We start from the raw sequence: 20,262 nt of genomic DNA, 5'->3' as shown, positions 1-20,262 counted from the left end.
GTGGTGTTACGAGCCCAATCGGGCCAGGTATGGCAGGTGACGGCTCTTCTTGATTCCGGAGCCACCGGTAATTTCATAGACACCCAGTACTCGAAGACACTAGGCATTAACAACATATCTAAGGCAAAACCAGAAATCGTGAAAGCAGTGGATGGCACGGATCTCACCTCCGGTCTCATCAGGTATCAAACAGAAGATCTACGGATGTCCTTCACAAACACCCACACTGAAAACGTTGGTTTTGACGTTATCGACGCACCACAGTTCAAGGTCATTTTGGGCCTTCCTTGGCTAGTGAAGCACAACCCACGGATCGATTGGTCATCTAGAACCATAGATCTGGACTCGGAGTATTGCACCAAGACTTGCTACCATCAGACCGCCTCCATCGAGGATAACACCATCCAAGGGTGCTCTCTCCCCTTGGTAGGCGTGGGTGCGGTTCTTCGAGACGACGTTCCCGAAGAATATTGCGATTTGGCCGCAGTGTTCGATAAAAAAGGGGCTAATACCCTACCGCCGCACCGCTCATTCGACTGCAGGATAGATCTCCAGCCAGGTTCCACGCTTCCGTGCAGCCGGATCTACTCCCTCACGGAAAAAGAAACGGAGCATCTGCGCTCCTATTTGGACGAATACTTACGTAATGGGTTTATACGCCATTCCCGGTCTCCGGTATCTTCCCCTCTGTTTTTTGTGGCCAAGAAGGAAGGAGACCTGAGGACTTGCATAGACTTCAGGGCGATGAACGCCATTACGATAAAGAACAGGTATCCACTTCCGCTAATATCCACTCTTCTGGACCAGGTAAAAAAGGCATCCATCTTCACCAAGCTGGACCTGCGGGGGGCGTACCATCTTGTCCGAGTCCGAAGGGGTGACGAGTGGAAGACGGCCTTTCGGACGAGGTTCGGCCTCTTCGAATACCAGGTCATGCCCTTCGGGCTGTGCAACGCCCCCGCCGCGTTCCAGTATTTCATTGATGAGGTACTCCGGGACTACATTGACGTCTTCTGTATTGTGTATATAGACGACATTTTGATCTACTCAGACTCCTTCACCGAACATATTCAGCATGTCCGTACCATACTACAGCAACTAGAGTGTCATCGTCTATATGTGAAGTTGGAGAAAAGAGTGTTCCACACCACAACAGTCGAATTCCTCGGGCACGTTATCACCCCTACTGGAATCCAAATGGATAACAAGAAGGTGGAAGCAATACTGCGATGGCCTTCTCCCGCCACCGTGAAAGGCGTCCAGAGGTTCTTGGGGTTTTCTAACTATTATCGCCGCTTCATCATAGGTTTTTCTAGGATCGTGACTCCCATCCACCCCAGAACCCGTAGCTGTTATCCCTGCACACCATTTCCAGGGGTCGCTTACGTCTTTTGACTTCCTTACCCAAGTACAAAAGGACATCGTCCAGAACGATGCCACCGCCCTACTGGAAGGAAAAGAGGATGTAGTCACGAGGAATGGGTTCTGGTACAAGGACGACAAATACTACTTGCCGTTGGTAAATCATCAACAACAGGCCCTCTACATGTGTCACGATCATGTTCTGTCCAAGCACCCCGGATGCCACAAAACCATGAAGCTGTTGCAACGGCACTTCTGGTGGCCAACCCTGGAAGACTACTACATCGCACGTTGTGCGGTGTGCGCCCAAGGAAAGAACACGTCGTCGCCTGTCACCGGACTACTGCATCCCATCCCTGTGCCTCCGTACCCGTGGCATACCATCTCCATGGATTTCGTCGTAGAACTACCAGTCACAGCAGCAGGCTATACCACGGTCCTTACCGTCGTGGATCATCTCTCTAAAATGGCCCATTTCGTACCACTGAAGGGAGTCCCTTCGGACGCCAACTTGGCTTTGGTGTTTCTACACAACATTGTGCGACTACATGGCATTCTGTCGGTGGTCATAACGGACCGAGGATCTCAGTTTGTGTCCCGTTTTTGGGGCGAACTGTGCAGGATCCTGGATATGGATATCCGTTTGTCATCCGCTTACCATCCCCAATCCGATGGCCAGGCAGAAAGAACCAACCACACCATGGAACAATATCTGCGTTGCTTGCTGCAGGAGGTGGACCGTGATTGGGCGGAGGCGCTATGGATGGTGGAATACGCCTACAACAACAGCAGGCATTCCGCCATCGGCATGTCCCCCTTCTTTAGTCTTCAGGGACGGCATCCTCGTACCACCGCTTGGGAGGAGCCTCTGCACAGTCCTCTGCCCACTGTCCGGAATTATCACGCCAAGCTGTGCGATCTCTGGCAACAGGCCCGGTTCGAGCTGGCCAAGTCCAAGGAAACATACAAACAGCAGGCCGACAACCGGAGGACGGAGGAACCGGAGTACAAGAAAGGAGACAGTGTGGCTCTCCATCCGTAACCTCAATGTGCATGGTCCCAAGAAGCTCCTGTCCCGCTTTGTGGGGCCTTACGTTATTGAGAAGGTGGTGAACCCAGTTGCCATGAAACTCACGTTGTCTTCTCACATGCGGATACATTCCGTCTTCCACGTGTCCTTGTTACGTGCGGTTCACCCAGAGTGCGCTCGCTCCTCTCCTCCTTCCCCAGTGCTTAGGGATGATCACCTTGAATACGAGGTTAGGGCGATTCTAGGTTCCCGTCGTACCCGGGGGAAGCTTTACTATCTGGTGGACTGGAAAGGGTATGGTCCGGAGGAGCGATCCTGGGAGCCCCTGTCTCATGTCCGACATGCCCCCCTTCTGGTGCGTGCTTTCCACGTTGGCCACCCTCTTAGCCCTCGCCCTGCCACCCATATCTGACTTTCGTGTTGGGGAGTGGGGAGACCTGTCTTGGGAGGGGGTACTGTCATGGTTCCCGGCTCGCGCAGCACGTTGCCTCCTTGGCGCATGCGGGATCGGGTAGTGGTGCAGGTTCCCAGCTTGCGCAGCGCGTTACCTCTCTGGCGCATGCGGGATCGGGTAGTGGTGCAGGGCACGCAGCAAGCGGTTAGCGGTCTAGCTTCCCGACCGGAACCACTGCTTCGTCACCCAAGCGCTTCCGGGGGACGCCGCATAAACTACGGCGGTTCCCGCCGGTCAGCGCTTCGAATTAACGCTGCCACAGTTCCAGTAGCCTCGACGTCACGGATCTCATCACAAGGTTGGTGAGCATCAGGAAACTTTGTGCCTACGCTCTGCTGAGCGTCTCAACGGGCATTTGGTCATCACCGCGCCTAAGCATTTTGGGGGACTTATCCAACACGCGCTGGTGCGCATTCAGAACCTCTGCAGGCACCACGCTGGGGCGCTTGTAGTTTCCCTAGCACAACGCCTGAACTCTTCAAGGGGCTCATTGCAAACACCGCGCATGAACACTTCTGGGGGCACATAACAGACACGCGCTGGAGCGCATACAGACCGTTTGCAGACACCGGGCTGGAGCGCTTTGTTTTCCTTTACACCGCGCAGGAGCGCTTTGTTTTCCTTTGCACCGCGCAGGAGCGCTTGCTTTTCTTTTCGTCGCGCAGGAGCGCTTGCTTTTCTTTTTACCGCGCAGGAGCGCTGTGTTGTACTTTATACTTTGGCACCAGGATACTAGTTATTGCTACTCCTTCTTTCCGTTGGAAGCGGAGCGCGCTGGAGCGCTTATCGTTGTGGTTTCTTCCTTCCTCGAGCTGCCTTTCACCAGGTAATTATCCGAGCCCCAGGCGCCTAAGAGGTAACATAGATAGGGGGTTGCGCGTCCCTGCTCTAATTGGTCTCCCTTGTTTTCTCTCACAGGCAGACACAAGGAGGTCAGATTCCTGGGAGATCCCTTCCACACATCGTTTTAATTTCCTTTGGCTGCCTTCCCCTATCCATCTCTATCCCTGTTGGTGTCAGTTCCCTGCTGGGGTGAGGTGGGTACGGGGGCGAGAGTTCATGTCGTCTCTGCGAGAAAACTCCGCAAGCCACAGGTGAGCCTTGTGGGGTACTTGACAGTCCTGGCCCTCATTCTTTCCGAAGGCTGCTTTTGGCCAGTGCATAGTGCAGAGCTGGTGTTAATGCAGAGGACTTTCGACAATGACAGTCCTTTTCTGTATCGCTTTGCCTTTCTTTCCTCTGGAGAATCCCACGAAGGGCTGATCGTCCACCCAATGATCTAGATGTGATCGATAGAGAAGCTTAAAGCTCTCTAGGGACCCAGTCAATGGAGTCTCTTCCCCTCTTTCAAGGGGAGAAGTGGAGCAAAGAACTTTGAGAGGGTGATGAATGCCATAATGTGAAATGGAGTCAGTCAGTCAAAATACTTTATTCAGCTCTATTTGAGCCATAAAAGTCTGCACAAAATCCAATACGTTAATACATAAAATCATAAATACATATTGCTTTCATAAAAAATAAAAAAATAAAAACGGTGCAGACTTAATATTTGCGGTGTATCCTAAGTATTGTTAAAATGTAATTTAAAACAACATATATAATATCTGCGTTATCTAAAGATAATAAATATGTCAGAGTTGTCTCCTAATGTTCTGTGCTAATAGTATCTGTCAAAGGAGTTGCCTTCCTTGGGGAGTATAAAGATTGCAAAATAAAATAAAGTGCTTAGTGCTTTGATATGTAAAACCATGACAGGGAGGGAGTAAGGAGTACCATGTGCCTTGGATAGGAAACACTACCAGAAAATGGATTGTTTTAAGACGTAACCTGGTCAGCAAAAATGTGTGCCTCTCATTTGGACTTCACTGAAAATAAAGTGCAGGCTGTGCATGGGGTTGATTGTACAACTCTATCCGTTCAGGAGAGGTTCCCCCAGGACAATGTATCTGAGAATAATGATAAAACAAGGTTTTAATTCTTTTAGGGGAACCATTGATAAGGGTATGGAGAAATACTCATGAGTGCCCATCTTAACAAAGCTATATTTTATATACCTGAGCATAGGAATCTCTAGGCAATCATCTAAATTCATAAAATCTCTCAGTATTTCTCTGCAAAATTGGGCTTCCTGGTTTTTCCAAATTCTTGCCCACAACAACGGTTGCAGTTTCATATTTTCTTCTAAATAACCCACTCCAACTTCTTCATGACAGAAAAATACAGAGGTGCGTTGGGGCACTGCCAGCAATCTCCTAATAAATGTATTTTCTGCAGCATATTGCAATTTATGTACCCCCAGACACCAGCACCAAAAGAAATGAAAGAGAAATATTTACTTTTAAACACAAAGCTATTCCTAAGTTGACGTATGCCCTATTCTTTTAGAAAATCTAAAAACAGCTTCTATCAATTTTTCAAATTGCATTGCTCTAACACTCGTTAAAAACTTCCAATAAAAATCCATATCAAAAGGCACACCCAAATACGAAAAAAAAAAAATTCCCCAATTTCCTCCTTTCCCAATATCCATTTCTTCCTCCTATGTTTTTTGGGACCACAAGCTCATTACAAATTATTTAATTAGATTCATTTTGAACCCTAGATCAATCATAAATGAATTAAAAGCATCAAGGAGGGATTGGAGTCAATTTTCTGTTCAAGCCATGAGAACAGCATTGTCTGCATACAGGAGGACTGGTATTTGGCTTAAGTTGCCCCTTGGAATGTCCTCCCCTCCCCCCCCCCCCCCTTTAGACAAAAACTCACCCAGCCCATTAATATACAGTAAGAGGAACGAGGCCAACACACACCCCTGTCTGACCCCAACAGTGGAGGGAAATTCTTCTGTTAGGTCACCTTTCCTATTATAACAGACTTTTACTGATGTTTGATCATGAAGCCTTATGAGCAGTGCAAGAATAGCTCATTAAATCTTCATCTTTCCCATAAGAGCCCATAGTTTTGAACGATCCACTGTGTCAAAGGCACATGTTAAATCCATAAAGGCTAAAAGGACAGTCTTTGTATATTATTGAATTATTAACCCCTTGTATGCTCATGACTGCTCCCGGCCGTCATGCATCACGGTGGGCGTGTGCGCATGACGGCCAGGAGCCGTCCGAATCCCGCCCACCGTTTATTTCTCCCGCACAGCGCGGGAAATAAACCCACATCCAAGGGGTTAAAGAGAGATTAAGGGTCTGTTCTGCTATTCCTAGCCCTGTACGGAACCCAAATTCAAAGTCCGACAATGCTCGAGTCTCCGTTGCCCATATTTCCAATTTAGGCAAAATAACCCTGCCCATAATTTTTACTGTGCTGTCAAGAAGGGAGATAGGATGATAGCAGTATGGTTGGCTCGTATCCCCCATTTTGAAAATTGGCACAATAATGGCTTCCTGCCACGTCTTAACTAGGAGTCCTACTATTCAACTTCTGATGATATTAGTTCTTAGCGTGGCCCAAATTGCAGATGTTTATAGAGATCCACTGGTACTTTATCGGCCCTGGAGCTTTCTCAGAGGGACTGCTCTAAATAGCTAAAACAACGTCTTTGAACTCGATTAACTGGCTCAGGGCCAGAGCTGTACTCATATCAAAAGGGGCTTCCGAGTCAAAATTATAGATCTGGAAGTGCGTGGGTGTCCTCGGAAACACTTCAAGATCTGGAAGCGGTGGGCTGATTATAGGGACATTTTCCTTGACCCGGTCCCTCTAGATGGAGACTTGGGGCCTATTTGAGTGTCAGGTGTGGCGCTGAGTACTAATTGTATAGAGATAGTGCTGGTGGACTCGGGCGGTGGTGCGGTCGGGGGGCGGGGTTTGGGAAGGGAGGGGGTTTTTCTTGACGGATGATGTATGAATAGCTCTCCAATGTTCCTTGTTATGTAAACATATCAAGAGCTGTTGCTATTTACTATGTGGCAGATCCCCTGGTTCTTCAGGGGCCTGCAGCCCTTGCCTTCTTGATCAATAAAAAGTGTTGTTAAAAAATAAATTATAGATCTGGGGGGTGTGACAAAATATATTTTTTTAAATGGTTTACCCAATCCACAGCTGGTACATTTTTCCTCTAGCTTGGTTGATTCATCCCCCAAAAAAGAAGCAGAATTTAAAACCTGCCAGAAGGCTCGGGGGTCTTTTACCATACATGCAATTTCTAAATCTGCCCAGGCCTTTTCTCTTAATTCCAGCTTCCTTTTTGCTGTAATTTCTATATAGGATTTCCTAGCCTCTGCTACTCCATCTCTATCCTAGAGGCGTAAACTTAGAGCGTACTTCAATGATCTAGGAGTCGCGGAACAGGCACTGGTAAACCAGCTGGGGGTTTCAGTTGTTCTCCTGGGGCATTTTGTTAATTTGGTTTCTATATATTTACTTAAAGCGGTGAAAGTGTGTATAATCTCTTCTGGATCGGCATCCTCTTTTTGGGCTACCTCAATTTGTTCCTGCTTGTTTATGATAAGAAGGCCTCATTATCAATTTTTCCCCACTTGATGTTAATGCTCCTATTTTTGTTATACTGAACCTTATATTGTGGTTCTTTTCCTGGCTGTTTCCCCAAAATATATCTAGGGTCAAAGATATGGGGTTATGATCGCTTAAGTATCTAATCAACACTTTAAAGATATTTTATCACTTTTAAAAGGGTGTAGTTATTAATATATGGTTGATTTTCGAGTTTGAACATGGCCCCACATACGTTGGGATTTGCAAATTCCTGGTTGAATCATGCTCCTGTGCAAATATCAAATCTTTAGCTATAACAACACTATTTAAGGAAACCCCATAAGGAGTGTGCTCAAAATGTGCAAGGGACTGATCTACTTCATCACAGATACCACATACCGTTGACACATTAAGCTCAGAAACTTGTATATTAAAATCTCCTACCCAGATAATTTGGAGTTCCTTTCAATGATCATGTTGTGTCTCGCTTATTGCATCCTCCAGCCCATCTATGACCTTAGTTACTGTATAATCAAATATATTATAATGAAGATTAATCAACAATCGATCAAAGGGCTTTGGGAGAGTAACAAATGACAACAAGTTGTTGAAATATGTTCTTTTGTCCTTATATCAGAGTGTTACCAAGATAAAAGTGGCCAGACCTCCTTTTGCCCGGCTTGACTTTAACGGGATGGCTGGAACCGAATAAGAGGCATACCCATCAATATGGGGTGGTTCCTGGAGCCAAGTCTCTTAACAACAAATTATAGTATATTCTTCTACCAGCATTCTCCAATCTGGATTTTCTAATACAGTGTGCAAACCCTCCATGTTCCATGAGAAAACACTTAGTCTTTGCCTGATTTGCCCCGAGCTTCATAGCATCTTGGATGGGTGCATATTTTGATGGTCTAGGTGTGATCGATTAATAAGCTTAAAGCTCTCATGGGATCCAGTCAATGGAGAAGTGGAGTAAAGAACGTTGAAAGGGTGATGAATTTCCAAATGTGAAATGGAGCTATAACTTACAACAAAACGGCAGCCATGGACCTCGCCACCAGTTTGGGGAAAAGGGTGTATGGTTGCTGCACCAATAGGCGCTTGATGCTCACTCATGCAAGGCGCTGAAGTTATCACATTGAGAGAGAATTCTGTGAGTGAGAAGATGCAGCAAGCAACTATGCATGGGATTGAACAAGGTACACATAAGGAAAGTCATGACCAAATTAAGATTCCACTGTGGTATCACAAAAAATTTGAGTGGGATATGTGGTTTAAACCTTTAATAAAAAGGCATCACAATAGGTGATTTAAACAAGTTCAGCTGGCATTAAAAAAAACTAAAAAGGCCAAAAGCCAGGCAAATAACCTTTAAGAGTGCGCACTGCAAGGCCTTGTAGGGCTAAGGACAACACAAGGAGGTATACATTGTGCAGATTTGGTTGCAGAACATTGCCCTGTGGCTACTACAAAATATCTTCCCACAGAGTAACCTGATCGGAGAACAAATATCATGCCTAGATGTTCCGGGTACCCCATTCTCATGGACCATATAAGACTCGGTCGGTTATTCATGATCATCTTTATAACTCAGGAGAGGAAGTGGTGGGAAGGCATACAGAAGTCCCATGCTCCTCTCTAACCCAAATGTGTCTCTTAGAGAGTGTGCTCTTGGTAACTCCAATGCGAAGAAGTCTTGACAGTGCATGCTTGATGGTGGGAAAAAGATCTATTCAGGGCTCTTTCCACTGTCTAAACAGGTCCTGCATCATCTTGGGATACAACCACCATTCGCAATTCAGTAGTCAACGGCCACTGAGTTCGTACCAGCAGCATGAAAAGAGCCTGTAAGGAGTAGTTTCTTACCTGTAACTCCAGTTCTGTAGTAGGGGTATCTCTGTTATAGTCATAATCTATGAATAATCCCCGCCCATGTGCGGGGAACCCGGAGCAATCAAAAATATCTCTTAAGCTGTCCCGCATTTGCAAACCTGCAAAGACACTTAAGAGACAGACAAAATAATACAGCCTAATCACAACAAGGCTGCACTGGCCAGCACTTCCTCTGAAGTGAACACAAAAGCCAAAATAAAGTTTAAATGTCATTTTTATTCACATTTGACATGTTCCTTTATTATCTCACACTCCCTTCACCAAAATCCCTTTAAACAATAGAGAGGAAGGGGTGGACAGACAAGCCCTATAGGCTGTCATTATGTGTCTGCTAAAGGGATACCGTGCCTCCAGAGACCTCCGGTATCCCAGGATGCACAGCCAACCCAAGTTACTTTAAGTTCTTTTTGAAGGTGTATAACAACAGGCCTGATACCGTCCGGTTACTCCACCGGGGAGGAGGGAGGGTCGCTTATGACTATAACAGAGATACCCCTACTACAGAACTGGAGTTACAGGTAAGAAACTACTCCTTCTGTAGTAGGGGATCTCTGTGTATAGTCATAATCTATGAATAGAATGGCAAGCCCATCCCAACCAACAAACAGCGGTGGAGTAAAAACCCAGACACCAACAAATTACTGTGCAAACAAATTCCTCAGCGAAGCCACGTCCAACCTGCGCATCTGCCCTAGCATCAGAATCCAGGCAGTAATGCTTTGAAAACGTATGGACCGACTTCCAGGCGGCAGCCTTACAAATGTCAGCAATTGGAACATTCTGAAGCAAAGCTGCAGTCGCTGCTTTGCCTCTAGTCGAATGTGCTGTAGGCTTACCCCCTAACGTCTTATTAGCTTTCTGATAACAAAGCTGAATACAGGACACCATCCATCCGGAGAGGGACCGTGTTGAGGTAGCTAGACCAATTCTTACCGAACCATAATTCACCAACAGTGGATCCGACCTGCGGATTCCTTTTGTCTTATCGAGATAGAAGGTCAACACCCTACGCACAGCAAGTGAACGCAGAGACCTCTCCGCCGGAGAGAAGGGATGCTGAAAAAACGTAGGCAAAGTTATCATGTGATTCACATGGAAATCAGATATCACTGTAGGTAAAAACTTAGGCTGAGTACGCATTACCACTTTAGAAGCATGGAATACAGTATACGGCTCTGAAAAACACAGAGCCTGAATCTCACCTACTCTCCTGGCTGATGTAATCGCCACCAGGAGAAACAGCCTTCCAGGACAAATACTGCAAGGAGGCCTCATGAATAGGCTCAAAAAGGCTCCCTCATTATCTGGACAACACCATAGTCAACACCCATGGTGGAGAAGGTCGTCTAACAGGGAGGAACACCTTACGCGAACCTTCCAAAAAATCCGTAACCACAGGCATGTGGAAAAATGAGGTTTGGGAAGGGCCCTTTCTCTACGCAGTCAAAGCTGCGAGACGAACCCTGATAGACTGAAAATTAAGCCCAGAGGGAGCCAACTGCAGCAGATAAGGCAGAATAGCATCTTCTCTACAGGATGTAGGGTCAACGTCCTTTGCCCTGCACCATAAGCAAAATCTCTTCCACTTCTAGGCAGAAGAATTTCTCGTAGACGGCCTCTTTCAGTATATCCATACAGTCCCGAGGCAGAATCAAGTGTCCATATTGCACTAACTCAGGAGCCAGGCTGCCAAACTCCAGGACAAGAGATCGGGGGAACCATCTGTCATCCGAACCTCGTGAGAAGGTCCGGCCGACATGGCAGGCGCCTGCGTGGAATAACAGACCGGTGAAGAAGGTCGGTGAACCACCAGTGCCTCGACCCCTCCAGAGCCAAAAGGATCATCCTGGCTCTGGATCGCGACAGCTCGCTCAGCACCGCCGATATCAGGGGAAAAGGTGGAAAGGCGTAGAGAAGCCGTTAGACCAGCTGATCCAGAGAGCTTTCCCCAGCGTCCCTGGTCGGAAGTACCTGGACGCGAAGTCGCAGCCTCTGCTGTCTTCTGCCCGAGCGAACAGATCGACATCCGGGGAGCCCCACTCTGCGAAGACGTCTATCAGCACGTCGCCGTTTAGCACCCTCTCGTGATTCTCGTGAACGAGCCTGCTGAGCGCAACGGCTTGGGCATTCTGCACTCCCAGCAAATGGGTAGCCGTGATCGGTAGGTTCCTGGTCACTAGCAAATACCAGATGGCCTGCGCCTCCCGAGACAGCATGCGTGAACGGGAGCCCCCCTGCTTGTAGATGCAATACATGGAAGTAGGATTGTCCGTCTGAACGAGCAGGGAGTCTGCCTTGAAGGAGGAATGGAACGCCTGCAGGGCCAAGGGTACCGCTCTGAGTTTCCCAAAAAGTTGATGTGGTAAGTCATCTCCGTCTGCGACCATACCCCCTGTGAAGAGGGCCCGACTGAGGAGATTGTCCCCCGAACACCACCACTGCAGCGACTGAAGAGCATGCAGCGACAGCCGAATCTCGTCGTCACAAGCCCCTCCGATGGAGCGGTCACAAGGGCCTGAGCCTACCGAAGGAGTGACCATCGTCTTTCCGCCGAAGGAGACACGCTTACTGACAGCGTAGAGATGGAGGCCGCCACGTACTATATGCACTGGAACGGCGCCGGGACCGACTTGGACATGGTGACGTGCCACCCCAGCTTGTTCAAGAGAACGCACGTCTGGAGGGAGTGCGCTTGCGCTTCTGAAAGGAGTGTGCCCTGACCAACCAACCGTCAGAGACGAGACCTGCCCCACCGTTGGGGGGGCGGGGGGGGGGGGGAGGGTAATAATACAAGAACTCGAGCCCTACGAAGGATCGAAGAGCGTCTCCCCTCTGAAGGGCACACAGCCGTTGAGTCACGACAGACCTTGTGAGGTCGGTGCGGAGGCCCAAACGAAGTAAGAGAGAGAGAGCGAGAGAGAGAGAGAGCGAGATAGAGAGAGAAAGAGAGAGAAAGAGTCCAAGTGAAATGCAGGCGCGCTACCCGAAAGTAGCTGCCTTGATCAACCAGCCGTTCAGAAACGGAGAGACAAAGCCACTGTGACTCTCATATGCGCAGCCACCACGGCCTAGCGTATGGAACATTCCAAGGTGTAGGCTGCAGGCCGAAAGGAGGCACAAAGCAATGATAATGGCCGTTGCCCACTGTGAAAAACAGGAACTCGCGATATTTTCCCCGCTGCATAGTCAGTCACCCTGAGGAGGTTGAGGGGAAACCCAAGGCAGAGACCCCCACCGGAATGTACTACTCTTTGATCCCACGAGTCGGCTTGTCGCCCGCCGAACGTGGGTCCAAACTCGGTCATGTCTCCCTTGCACGCTAGAAGGAACGGTGAGTACCATCCCTGTCCAGTCCGTCCCAGAGGAGCCGAGTCTATCTTCCTTTACTGGAAGATGGAGGTGGCCTCCTTCTACAACTCGCGCACAGAGCGCGAGCGAGGTGGAGGGAGCGCTGGAGGGAAACCGGAAGAGTCGCACGGCGGTCAGCCCCAAAATGACTCAATGGCGCCTCGCTATCCGCATGGGAGCACAAGAGTTGCGGCAGAGAAGGAGAGTAGAAACACACTGCTGCGCAGGCTGCAGAGATTCCGTCGAAGACAAGAACGTCGCCGTAGAACAAACCCACGGCAAAGCCCGGGATGCGCCTGAAGCGAAACATCTGCTGCAGAGCCGAAGAATATATATATATATCCGCAACCATCATGCCCTGTAGACTATCCCTGTCTCTGGGCAGGAGATCCACACGTCGGTGATGGAACGCACACAGGGATCACCACAACGGCCCAGCCAGAGGTTCGTAAGAACAGGAGAGCACCTCTCCCTATTCACGTAAGAGGCCCCCCTGGCATGCCTGACCCGAGAACTTCCATAACGGTGACGACGGGACCTTATGGAAGACAGCGGATTCCATGGGACCGACGCTCCCACACGAGACCTCGTGCTAGGGACATCAAGATTCCACGGAGGGGGGGGGGGGGGGGGTCGCCGGCCGAGGCGCCACAGGCCCCCCGATGAGTGGGAGATGAGCCGGAGAGAATTCTGCGGCATCCCCGTGGTATCACCCGTGGGGGCGGAGCAGGAGGCGACCAAGATGGTGAGCCGGTACGCAGACACTGCTAAGCGAGGGGACCAAAGTCCCGCGCTTCCGAGCGGACCACGTGTAAGTAGCCCCAGACTCCGAAGGGTCCCTTGGCGCCAGCTCAGCGTCGAGAGTCGACGCTGCTTGGAAAACGAAGTCCCCGCCTATGATGGTAGGCCCACAACAGAGCGAGGTCCAGAACCGGACCTAGCCATCGAGCGCCAGTAATGACCCCTCGACGTCACCCATGACCTCACCATTACTGCGACGTCATCAGCACTGCGACGGCACCACCACAGCGGTGTCGAACCTCCTTCTGCACCTTGACGTCGAGCATCACCGCGCCTCGACGGCGATCGACGTCACGCATCACTGCGCCGCGACGCCAAGCGTCTCGACGTCAAGCCATGCATCGACGTCCAGCCATGCATCGACGTCAAGCCATGCATCGACGTCAAGCATCGCACCGACGCCAAGCGTCGACGTCCAGCACCAGCGTCGACGTCCAGCACCAGCGTCGACGTCCAGCACCAGCGTCGACGTCCAGCACCAGCGTCGACGTCCAGCACCAGCGTCGACGTCCAGCACCAGCGTCGACGTCCAGCACCAGCGTCGACGTCCAGCACCAGCGTCGACGTCCAGCACCAGCGTCGACGTCCAGCACCAGCGTCGACGTCCAGCACCAGCGTCGACGTCAAGCACCAGCGTCGACGTCAAGCACCAGCGTCGACGTCAAGCACCAGCGTCGACGTCAAGCACCAGCGTCGACGTCAAGCACCAGCGTCGACGTCAAGCACCATCGTCAAGCACGTCATGGCTCTCGACGTCATGGCTCTCGACGTCATGGCTCTCGACGTCATGGCTCTCGACGTCATGGCTCTCGACGTCATGGCTCTCGACGTCATGGCTCTCGACGTCATGGCTCTCGACGTCATGGCTCTCGACGTCATGGCTCTCGACGTCATGGCTCTCGACGTCATGGCTCTCGACGTCATGGCTCTCGACGTCATGGCTCTCGACGTCATGGCTCTCGACGTCATGGCTCTCGACGTCATGGCTCTCGACGTCATGGCTCTCGACGTCATGGCTCTCGACGTCATGGCTCTCGACGTCATGGCTCTCGACGTCATGGCTCTCGACGTCATGGCTCTCGACGTCATGGCTCTCGACGTCATGGCTCTCGACGTCATGGCTCTCGACGTCATGGCTCTCGACGTCATGGCTCTCGACGTCATGGCTCTCGACGTCATGGCTCTCGACGTCATGGCTCTCGACGTCATGGCTCAGCAGCCTCCTTGACGTGGGCCTTTTCTTGGGTCGACGGAGAGCATTGGCGTCACACCTGCTCTCGACGTCGCCGTCCTCGATGCTGACCGGCTGGGGAAAGCCCCCGAGGCCACAGCATGGAACGTGGTAGAGGACCTACCCTCTCCTTACCCAGGGGCTGAAGAAGAAGCCTAAACAGGTGTCAAACATAAGACACAGGCAAGCACAGAAGACAAACTCTGTGAGCTTCAGCTTTGGCCTTTATGACCTACCGCAGTCAAAGCACTTGCTAAACAGGTGTTCAAATCCGATGCTATAGAGGCAAGCAAACTGCAGAAATTCTGCCAAAAAACCACAGCAGAATGTAGAGAAAGGCCAAAGACGTCGAATGAAACTTCAAATCCAGAAAAAAAAATCACTCAAAATGAATAAAAGCTCAAAAAATGAAGAGCTAATGCTCCAGGGTCCTGCCAGCAGGAGCCGGAAAAAAGAACTGAAAGTAACTTGGGTTGGCTGTGCATCCTGGGATACCGGGGGTCTCTGGAGAGTTTCTTAAAGGCACGGTATCCCTTTAGCAGACACATAATGACAGCCTATAGGGCTTGTCTGTCCACCCCTTCCTCTCTATTGTTTAAAGGGATTTTGGTGAAGGGAGTGTGAGATAATAAAGGAACATGTCAAATGTGAATAAAAATGACATTTAAACTTTATTTTGGCTTTTGTGTTCACTTCAGAGGAAGTGCTGGCCAGTGCAGCCTTGTTGTGATTAGGCTGTATTATTTTGTCTGTCTCTTAAGTGTCTTTGCAGGTTTGCAAATGCGGGACAGCTTAAGAGATATTTTTGATTGCTCCGGGGTCCCCGCACATGGGCGGGGATTATTCATAGATTATGACTATACACAGAGATCCCCTACTACAGAATGTGGTTTACAAACAGGGAAATGCCCTGAAGCTCCAGTCAATACTAGAGGTGCAGCATCTCTTGGCACATGACACAGGACCCCAATCGGCCCTGTTGGTTACAGTACCACATAGTTGTGGTGTTGTCTTAGAGAACCTGCACCAGCATTCCCCTTAATGAACAACAGAACCTGACAGCCCACAGCTTTCCCAGATTTATGTGGAGGCGGGTTTCTGCTGGAGAATAGAATGCTCTGATCTCTACCTCTTACAGAAAATCTCTCCAGCCCAGCAGGGACGCATCCGTCACTCTCTTCAGCTCTGGGAAGGGAAAGGAGAGCAGTTTGCTGCTGGTCTGGTAGCAATCAAGCAGCCATCACAGCATATATTGTGCAGTCTTCTCTGAAACCTGGGTGACCTCCAACAGGTTTCCTCGGAGCTGGACCCTCAGACTTGAGATCCCAGTGCAAAGCCCTCACATGCGCTTGGCACAATGGACAAACATGATGCATGGAGTCGAATAGACAAGAAGCCTCAGAGCTGTTCTCAGTGAGATCCAGTCCTGTGGATGAAATATTGGAACATAGCCCTAATGTCCAGGACTCGTTGCGAAGGAGGAAAGGCCCTGAACATCACTATGTGCAGAGGAGCTCGTATAAAAGGGAGTCTCCTCAAAAAAGTCAGGTGTGACTTTGGCTCCATGATTAAGAACCCCAAAGATGTCAGTAATCTCATCGTCACCTAGAGGTGGTTTACGGCTGACTGGTGAGTCCATCTTAAACAGCCAGTTGTCCAGGTGGGGGGGTGAACTGGTATCCTTAACCTCTGATGATGCACTGAAAAAACCACCATCATTTATGTGAACACCCAAGGGTAGGGGGAGCATGGGAAACTAAAAATGCTCCTGGCTGATTTAGAACCGTAGGCAATGTCTGTGGGACATAATCTTAAATGTTGCCTAGAACCCATGATGCCAAATACGCATAAAACCCCAGGGGTACCGCTAAGGCTTATTTGGCTAATCCCACAAGGATCAAAGATCCTTTTCACTGTTTACCAAAGTCACAGCAGTGCCCCTGGAACATTAGAGTACAGGCACGAAACATTCATCTTTACCGACCGGTTTCTAACAGCTCAATCTAAATGAGATCTACGCAAACAAATGATGGACGGAATGCTGAATAAATCAAATATTCACCCCCGGTCAAGAGATCTGGGTTAAATCCATCATTCTTTTGCTTACTATGCCACCCCAGTTTGGACCCAGCCATATGCAAATCAGTCTTGACCCAGTTCCTCATGGGAGCAGTCCAGCCCAAACTGCCAAGCCAGGTCCTCCCTGGACCAGAAACAAGCATCCTGGGTCCAGGCTAGCTTGAATCCAGTGGCAAAGTGAGCAAGGGAACCACATCCGGACATACCCATCCCACTGATTTGAATAGGGCTGGGTATAAACTGGAATGGCGAGCAAAATACCGATGGATTTAGGCCCAGATCTCTGTACTGGGGTGAATATGTGACTCTGTTCAACATTCTGTCCATCAATTGTTCTTTTTGCATTTTCCACCCCAAGTGGGACGGGTATGCCCAGACGTGGGTCCTGAGCTCTCCATACCACTTGAGTCAAGCTAGCCTGGCTGATGAGGGGTGAAACCCCAAAACGAGCCCTAGGATGCCTGTTTCCAATCCAGTGAGGACCTGGCCTGGCAGTTGGGGCTGGACTGTTCCCATGAGCAGCAGGGTCAAGACTGATTTGCATACGGCTGGGTTTAAACTGGAATGGCAAGGGGGGCGAAAAAACTATGGAATTAGGACCAGTACGTACATCTTCTACAGATGTCTGTCAGAGTGCAGTCACAAATGTAAGGTCCATTAATCAGTACAAAAAAGAATATGAAACTGCATCTGGGACCAAATGTGTCTTCCACATATATATTTGTCTGGTCTAAAAAGAATACATTATAATAAGACTGAAAAAATAAATGTACAGAGTCTTTAAAAGGAAACAAAGAACTTAGGAGACATTTCTTAGTTTGTTTGGTCAGTCATGTTAGCTCAAATCAAATGACACAAATCTCTGATCTCATTAAGAAATAATATTTACCAAGTAATATAATAAAGGCCGGAATCGCTTGTGTAACAGCAGCCTGCCTTATAACTTGGAGGATCAGGATCAGCTCTTTGCAAATAAACACCACAAATATGCACGACTAATAAATCTGTCTGGGCAGTTTATACATTTGAAAAGATATTTAATGAAATATAAAATTAGCAGTTTGAGAGCATATTAGTCTTACTTTGGAAGTTGAGTGAATGCCTGAAAGCCAGCTTTGGAAGCTACTAATCGCCTCACAGCTTGGAACTGGCTCTCAAGCTCTGCGTTCGATGTGGCTGGGTCCCCTTCTTGAGAAAGCAAGGATGTAATTGCATTATTTATCAACCTCTCTTTGTTTTCAGAGAAGAGACCCTGGTAGAAAGATACAATGCATTAAAAGCTGTTCATGCCTGTGGTAAAAACATATATTGAAGTAAGTGAGGGAGTAAAGTGCCCAATCTTTCTTACATCCTGGGTTACTGCATGCAGAACTCCACTGTATGAAATATTTGAGTTGAACCTAAAAACTGCATCTGCAAAGTTGCAATCTGCAATGAGAAAGAAAACCGAAATTCAGCTAATGTCTATCAAAAGTGCTCGAGTCAGACAGTTCTAAAAGCATAGACCTTACAGCAGTGTACTTCACACTTCCCTGCCTTCCTGGACTGTACCCAATGTCAACCTGGTGAATAGTTCTGAAATGGGTGATCTCTGCATTAGAGGCTGATGGCTAAGTTTGCACTCATGTTTTGGGACATCACTGCCTGCCTCACTTCATTACTTCTCAAAGGTGCCCCTGGAAGTGCCTCAATATCTGTGCTGCCCCCGAGGTCAAGCTGCAGAGCTGGCAATGACAATCACTACACCTATGATATGCTGCAGTCCTGAACCCCGGGAGTCTCTTTCCTAGACTTCACAGCATTTGTTTGTTTTGTTCTCACATCTGAGGTGACAATTTATTGGGAGTAGTTAGCGGAATGAACCGGACGACCCCCTTTCAATTTCGAGCTGATTATTTAGAAGCAAAGTTCGTATTTGGTTGGTGCAATTTTGCAATAATATATAGTGGGGGTGGTCTGTATCATGAGGGTTACATAATATCAAAAACCAGGTGATTGATTGACATATAATAAGTTTGGACTGGTTAAGGTTTTCTTCCTAGTCTTTTTGTCTATCTCCTTTTCCTATTTTTGTTTGAGTTGTTTAATATTTAAGACTTGGAGCAGGAAATGTTTAGCCATCAGGTTGTATTACTATGAATAAATTGATTTTGCCACGATGGGTTGCAACAAATGATCAGGTGCCAAAGGGTAAGATAAAAGCTTTTCGATGCCATGAGGCAGGACGGGTGCTCAGAAAATGGGAATTTGGTTATATATAGTTTTTTAAATGAATTAAAGGATTAGAGCAAACTGTATACACCAATATTGGATTATGTTGACAGGGAGTGTAGAATGAAAGCATTCTTAAAATCCCTTTGCAGTACGGTTCTCCTGTCTTTGTATTTACATTAAATGTTTGTATATTTATTTATATGTATTATATTGTATTATATATATGTTTTTAAATGTGTTTTACTGCCCTGATGAAGTTCTTCTAAGAGAACGAAACGCGTTGGCTGCTTGATGTACAGTTTCAAATTTGGAGAAGAATAAAGAATTTTGAGTACTTTCAATACTGGACGGACATTCATAATATCATTTGGTTTGGACATTGCAATTGGGTGGTGCAACCTACAGTTGGTAAAATGTATGTTGGTTAGCTTAAGCGCCCCAGAGGAACGGCAGGGGCAGTGGAGTTGCACACAGTGAGCATAATGCTCTGTTTTTTGTTTAGAACTTGGAGGGATATTTTGTAAGGTCTTATATTTGTTCTTACTTAGTGGGAGGTACATCACAAACCTTGGGTGTTTGTATGGGTTAGCTGTTCCCTTGTTCGAATGGTTCTCTAAACAATACATAATGGCAAGAATGCTCCACTAAATTGCAAGAATTTTAAAAAGGAGAATGCTAATGTGGGATACAGACCCGTGTGGAGAATACATCAGATCAAACACTAGTATAAATGATCAGGCAGGAAGAAATCGGATTAATCACTAAAGTCTCTCTGCAGAGTGTGAACCCTTGAGTTTGACTTAGATGGGACCCAGTTGAATAGGGTTCTCTAGTACCTTTTCTTTCCAGTGCTGGTGCAGCAGAGTTTACAAACCCTTCAGAAGCGAAAATGTATCTGCTACCAACGGGGTAGACACACAAAAGGACAAAAGATACATTATGATAGGTACAACTACACTGAGAAACACTCAGATTGATGTTAGAATTAACAAATTAATGGCAAACAACTGTCACTAACAAGTTACTCAACAAAATACTTAAAATGATCCTCTTAAAAAAACAATCCTATTCCTTAGTAAACAGGAAGATTATTCATTTTCCATATTTATTTAATTTAATATGTACTGGTGTAACTTGGGAGTAGCTAGGCAAGAAATTAAAGTGACATTCTTTTTTTGCAGACTGAAACTTAATTGTATTTGTGAACAAATTCCTGTTAGTGACAACAGCTCGCCATTACACTGTTAAATCCAACAACACACTGAATTATGACTAACTGCTTTTTCCTTAATTGAACACTTAAGTAAAAACTTTAATGGTGAGCACATGCATTCTAATAAAAGTGCCATACCCTTACTCTGTATTAAACAGTGTTCCACGTTAAGTAACAGAAAGGAA

General features: G+C 47.8%; 1 protein-coding gene across 5 annotated transcripts in view; it reads right to left on the bottom strand.

Annotated features, from left to right (window-relative positions):
- The window catches only part of DNAJC13 (DnaJ heat shock protein family (Hsp40) member C13), a 1,667,846-nt gene that overhangs the window by 1,311,278 nt on the left and 336,306 nt on the right, over positions 1-20,262 (bottom strand). For all 5 annotated transcript variants that reach the window (XR_014970022.1, XM_085630673.1, XM_085630671.1 and 2 more), the window contains exons 11-12: positions 17,999-18,078; positions 17,733-17,902 (exon numbers count right to left, since the gene is read on the bottom strand). Coding sequence is in view for 4 of the 5 variants with exons in the window: in XM_085630673.1 (XP_085486799.1) it covers positions 17,733-17,902; positions 17,999-18,078 (250 nt within the window). In the remaining variant the exon portion in view is untranslated. The remainder of the gene's footprint in view (positions 1-17,732; positions 17,903-17,998; positions 18,079-20,262) is intronic.

This window comes from Triturus cristatus, chromosome 10, assembly GCF_964204655.1.
Source record: "Triturus cristatus chromosome 10, aTriCri1.1, whole genome shotgun sequence".
In the NCBI taxonomy this organism is placed as follows: domain Eukaryota; kingdom Metazoa; phylum Chordata; class Amphibia; order Caudata; family Salamandridae; genus Triturus; species Triturus cristatus.
The sequence above is the reverse complement of the archived record's forward strand: the minus strand, read 5'-3'. Positions and strand labels throughout refer to the sequence as shown.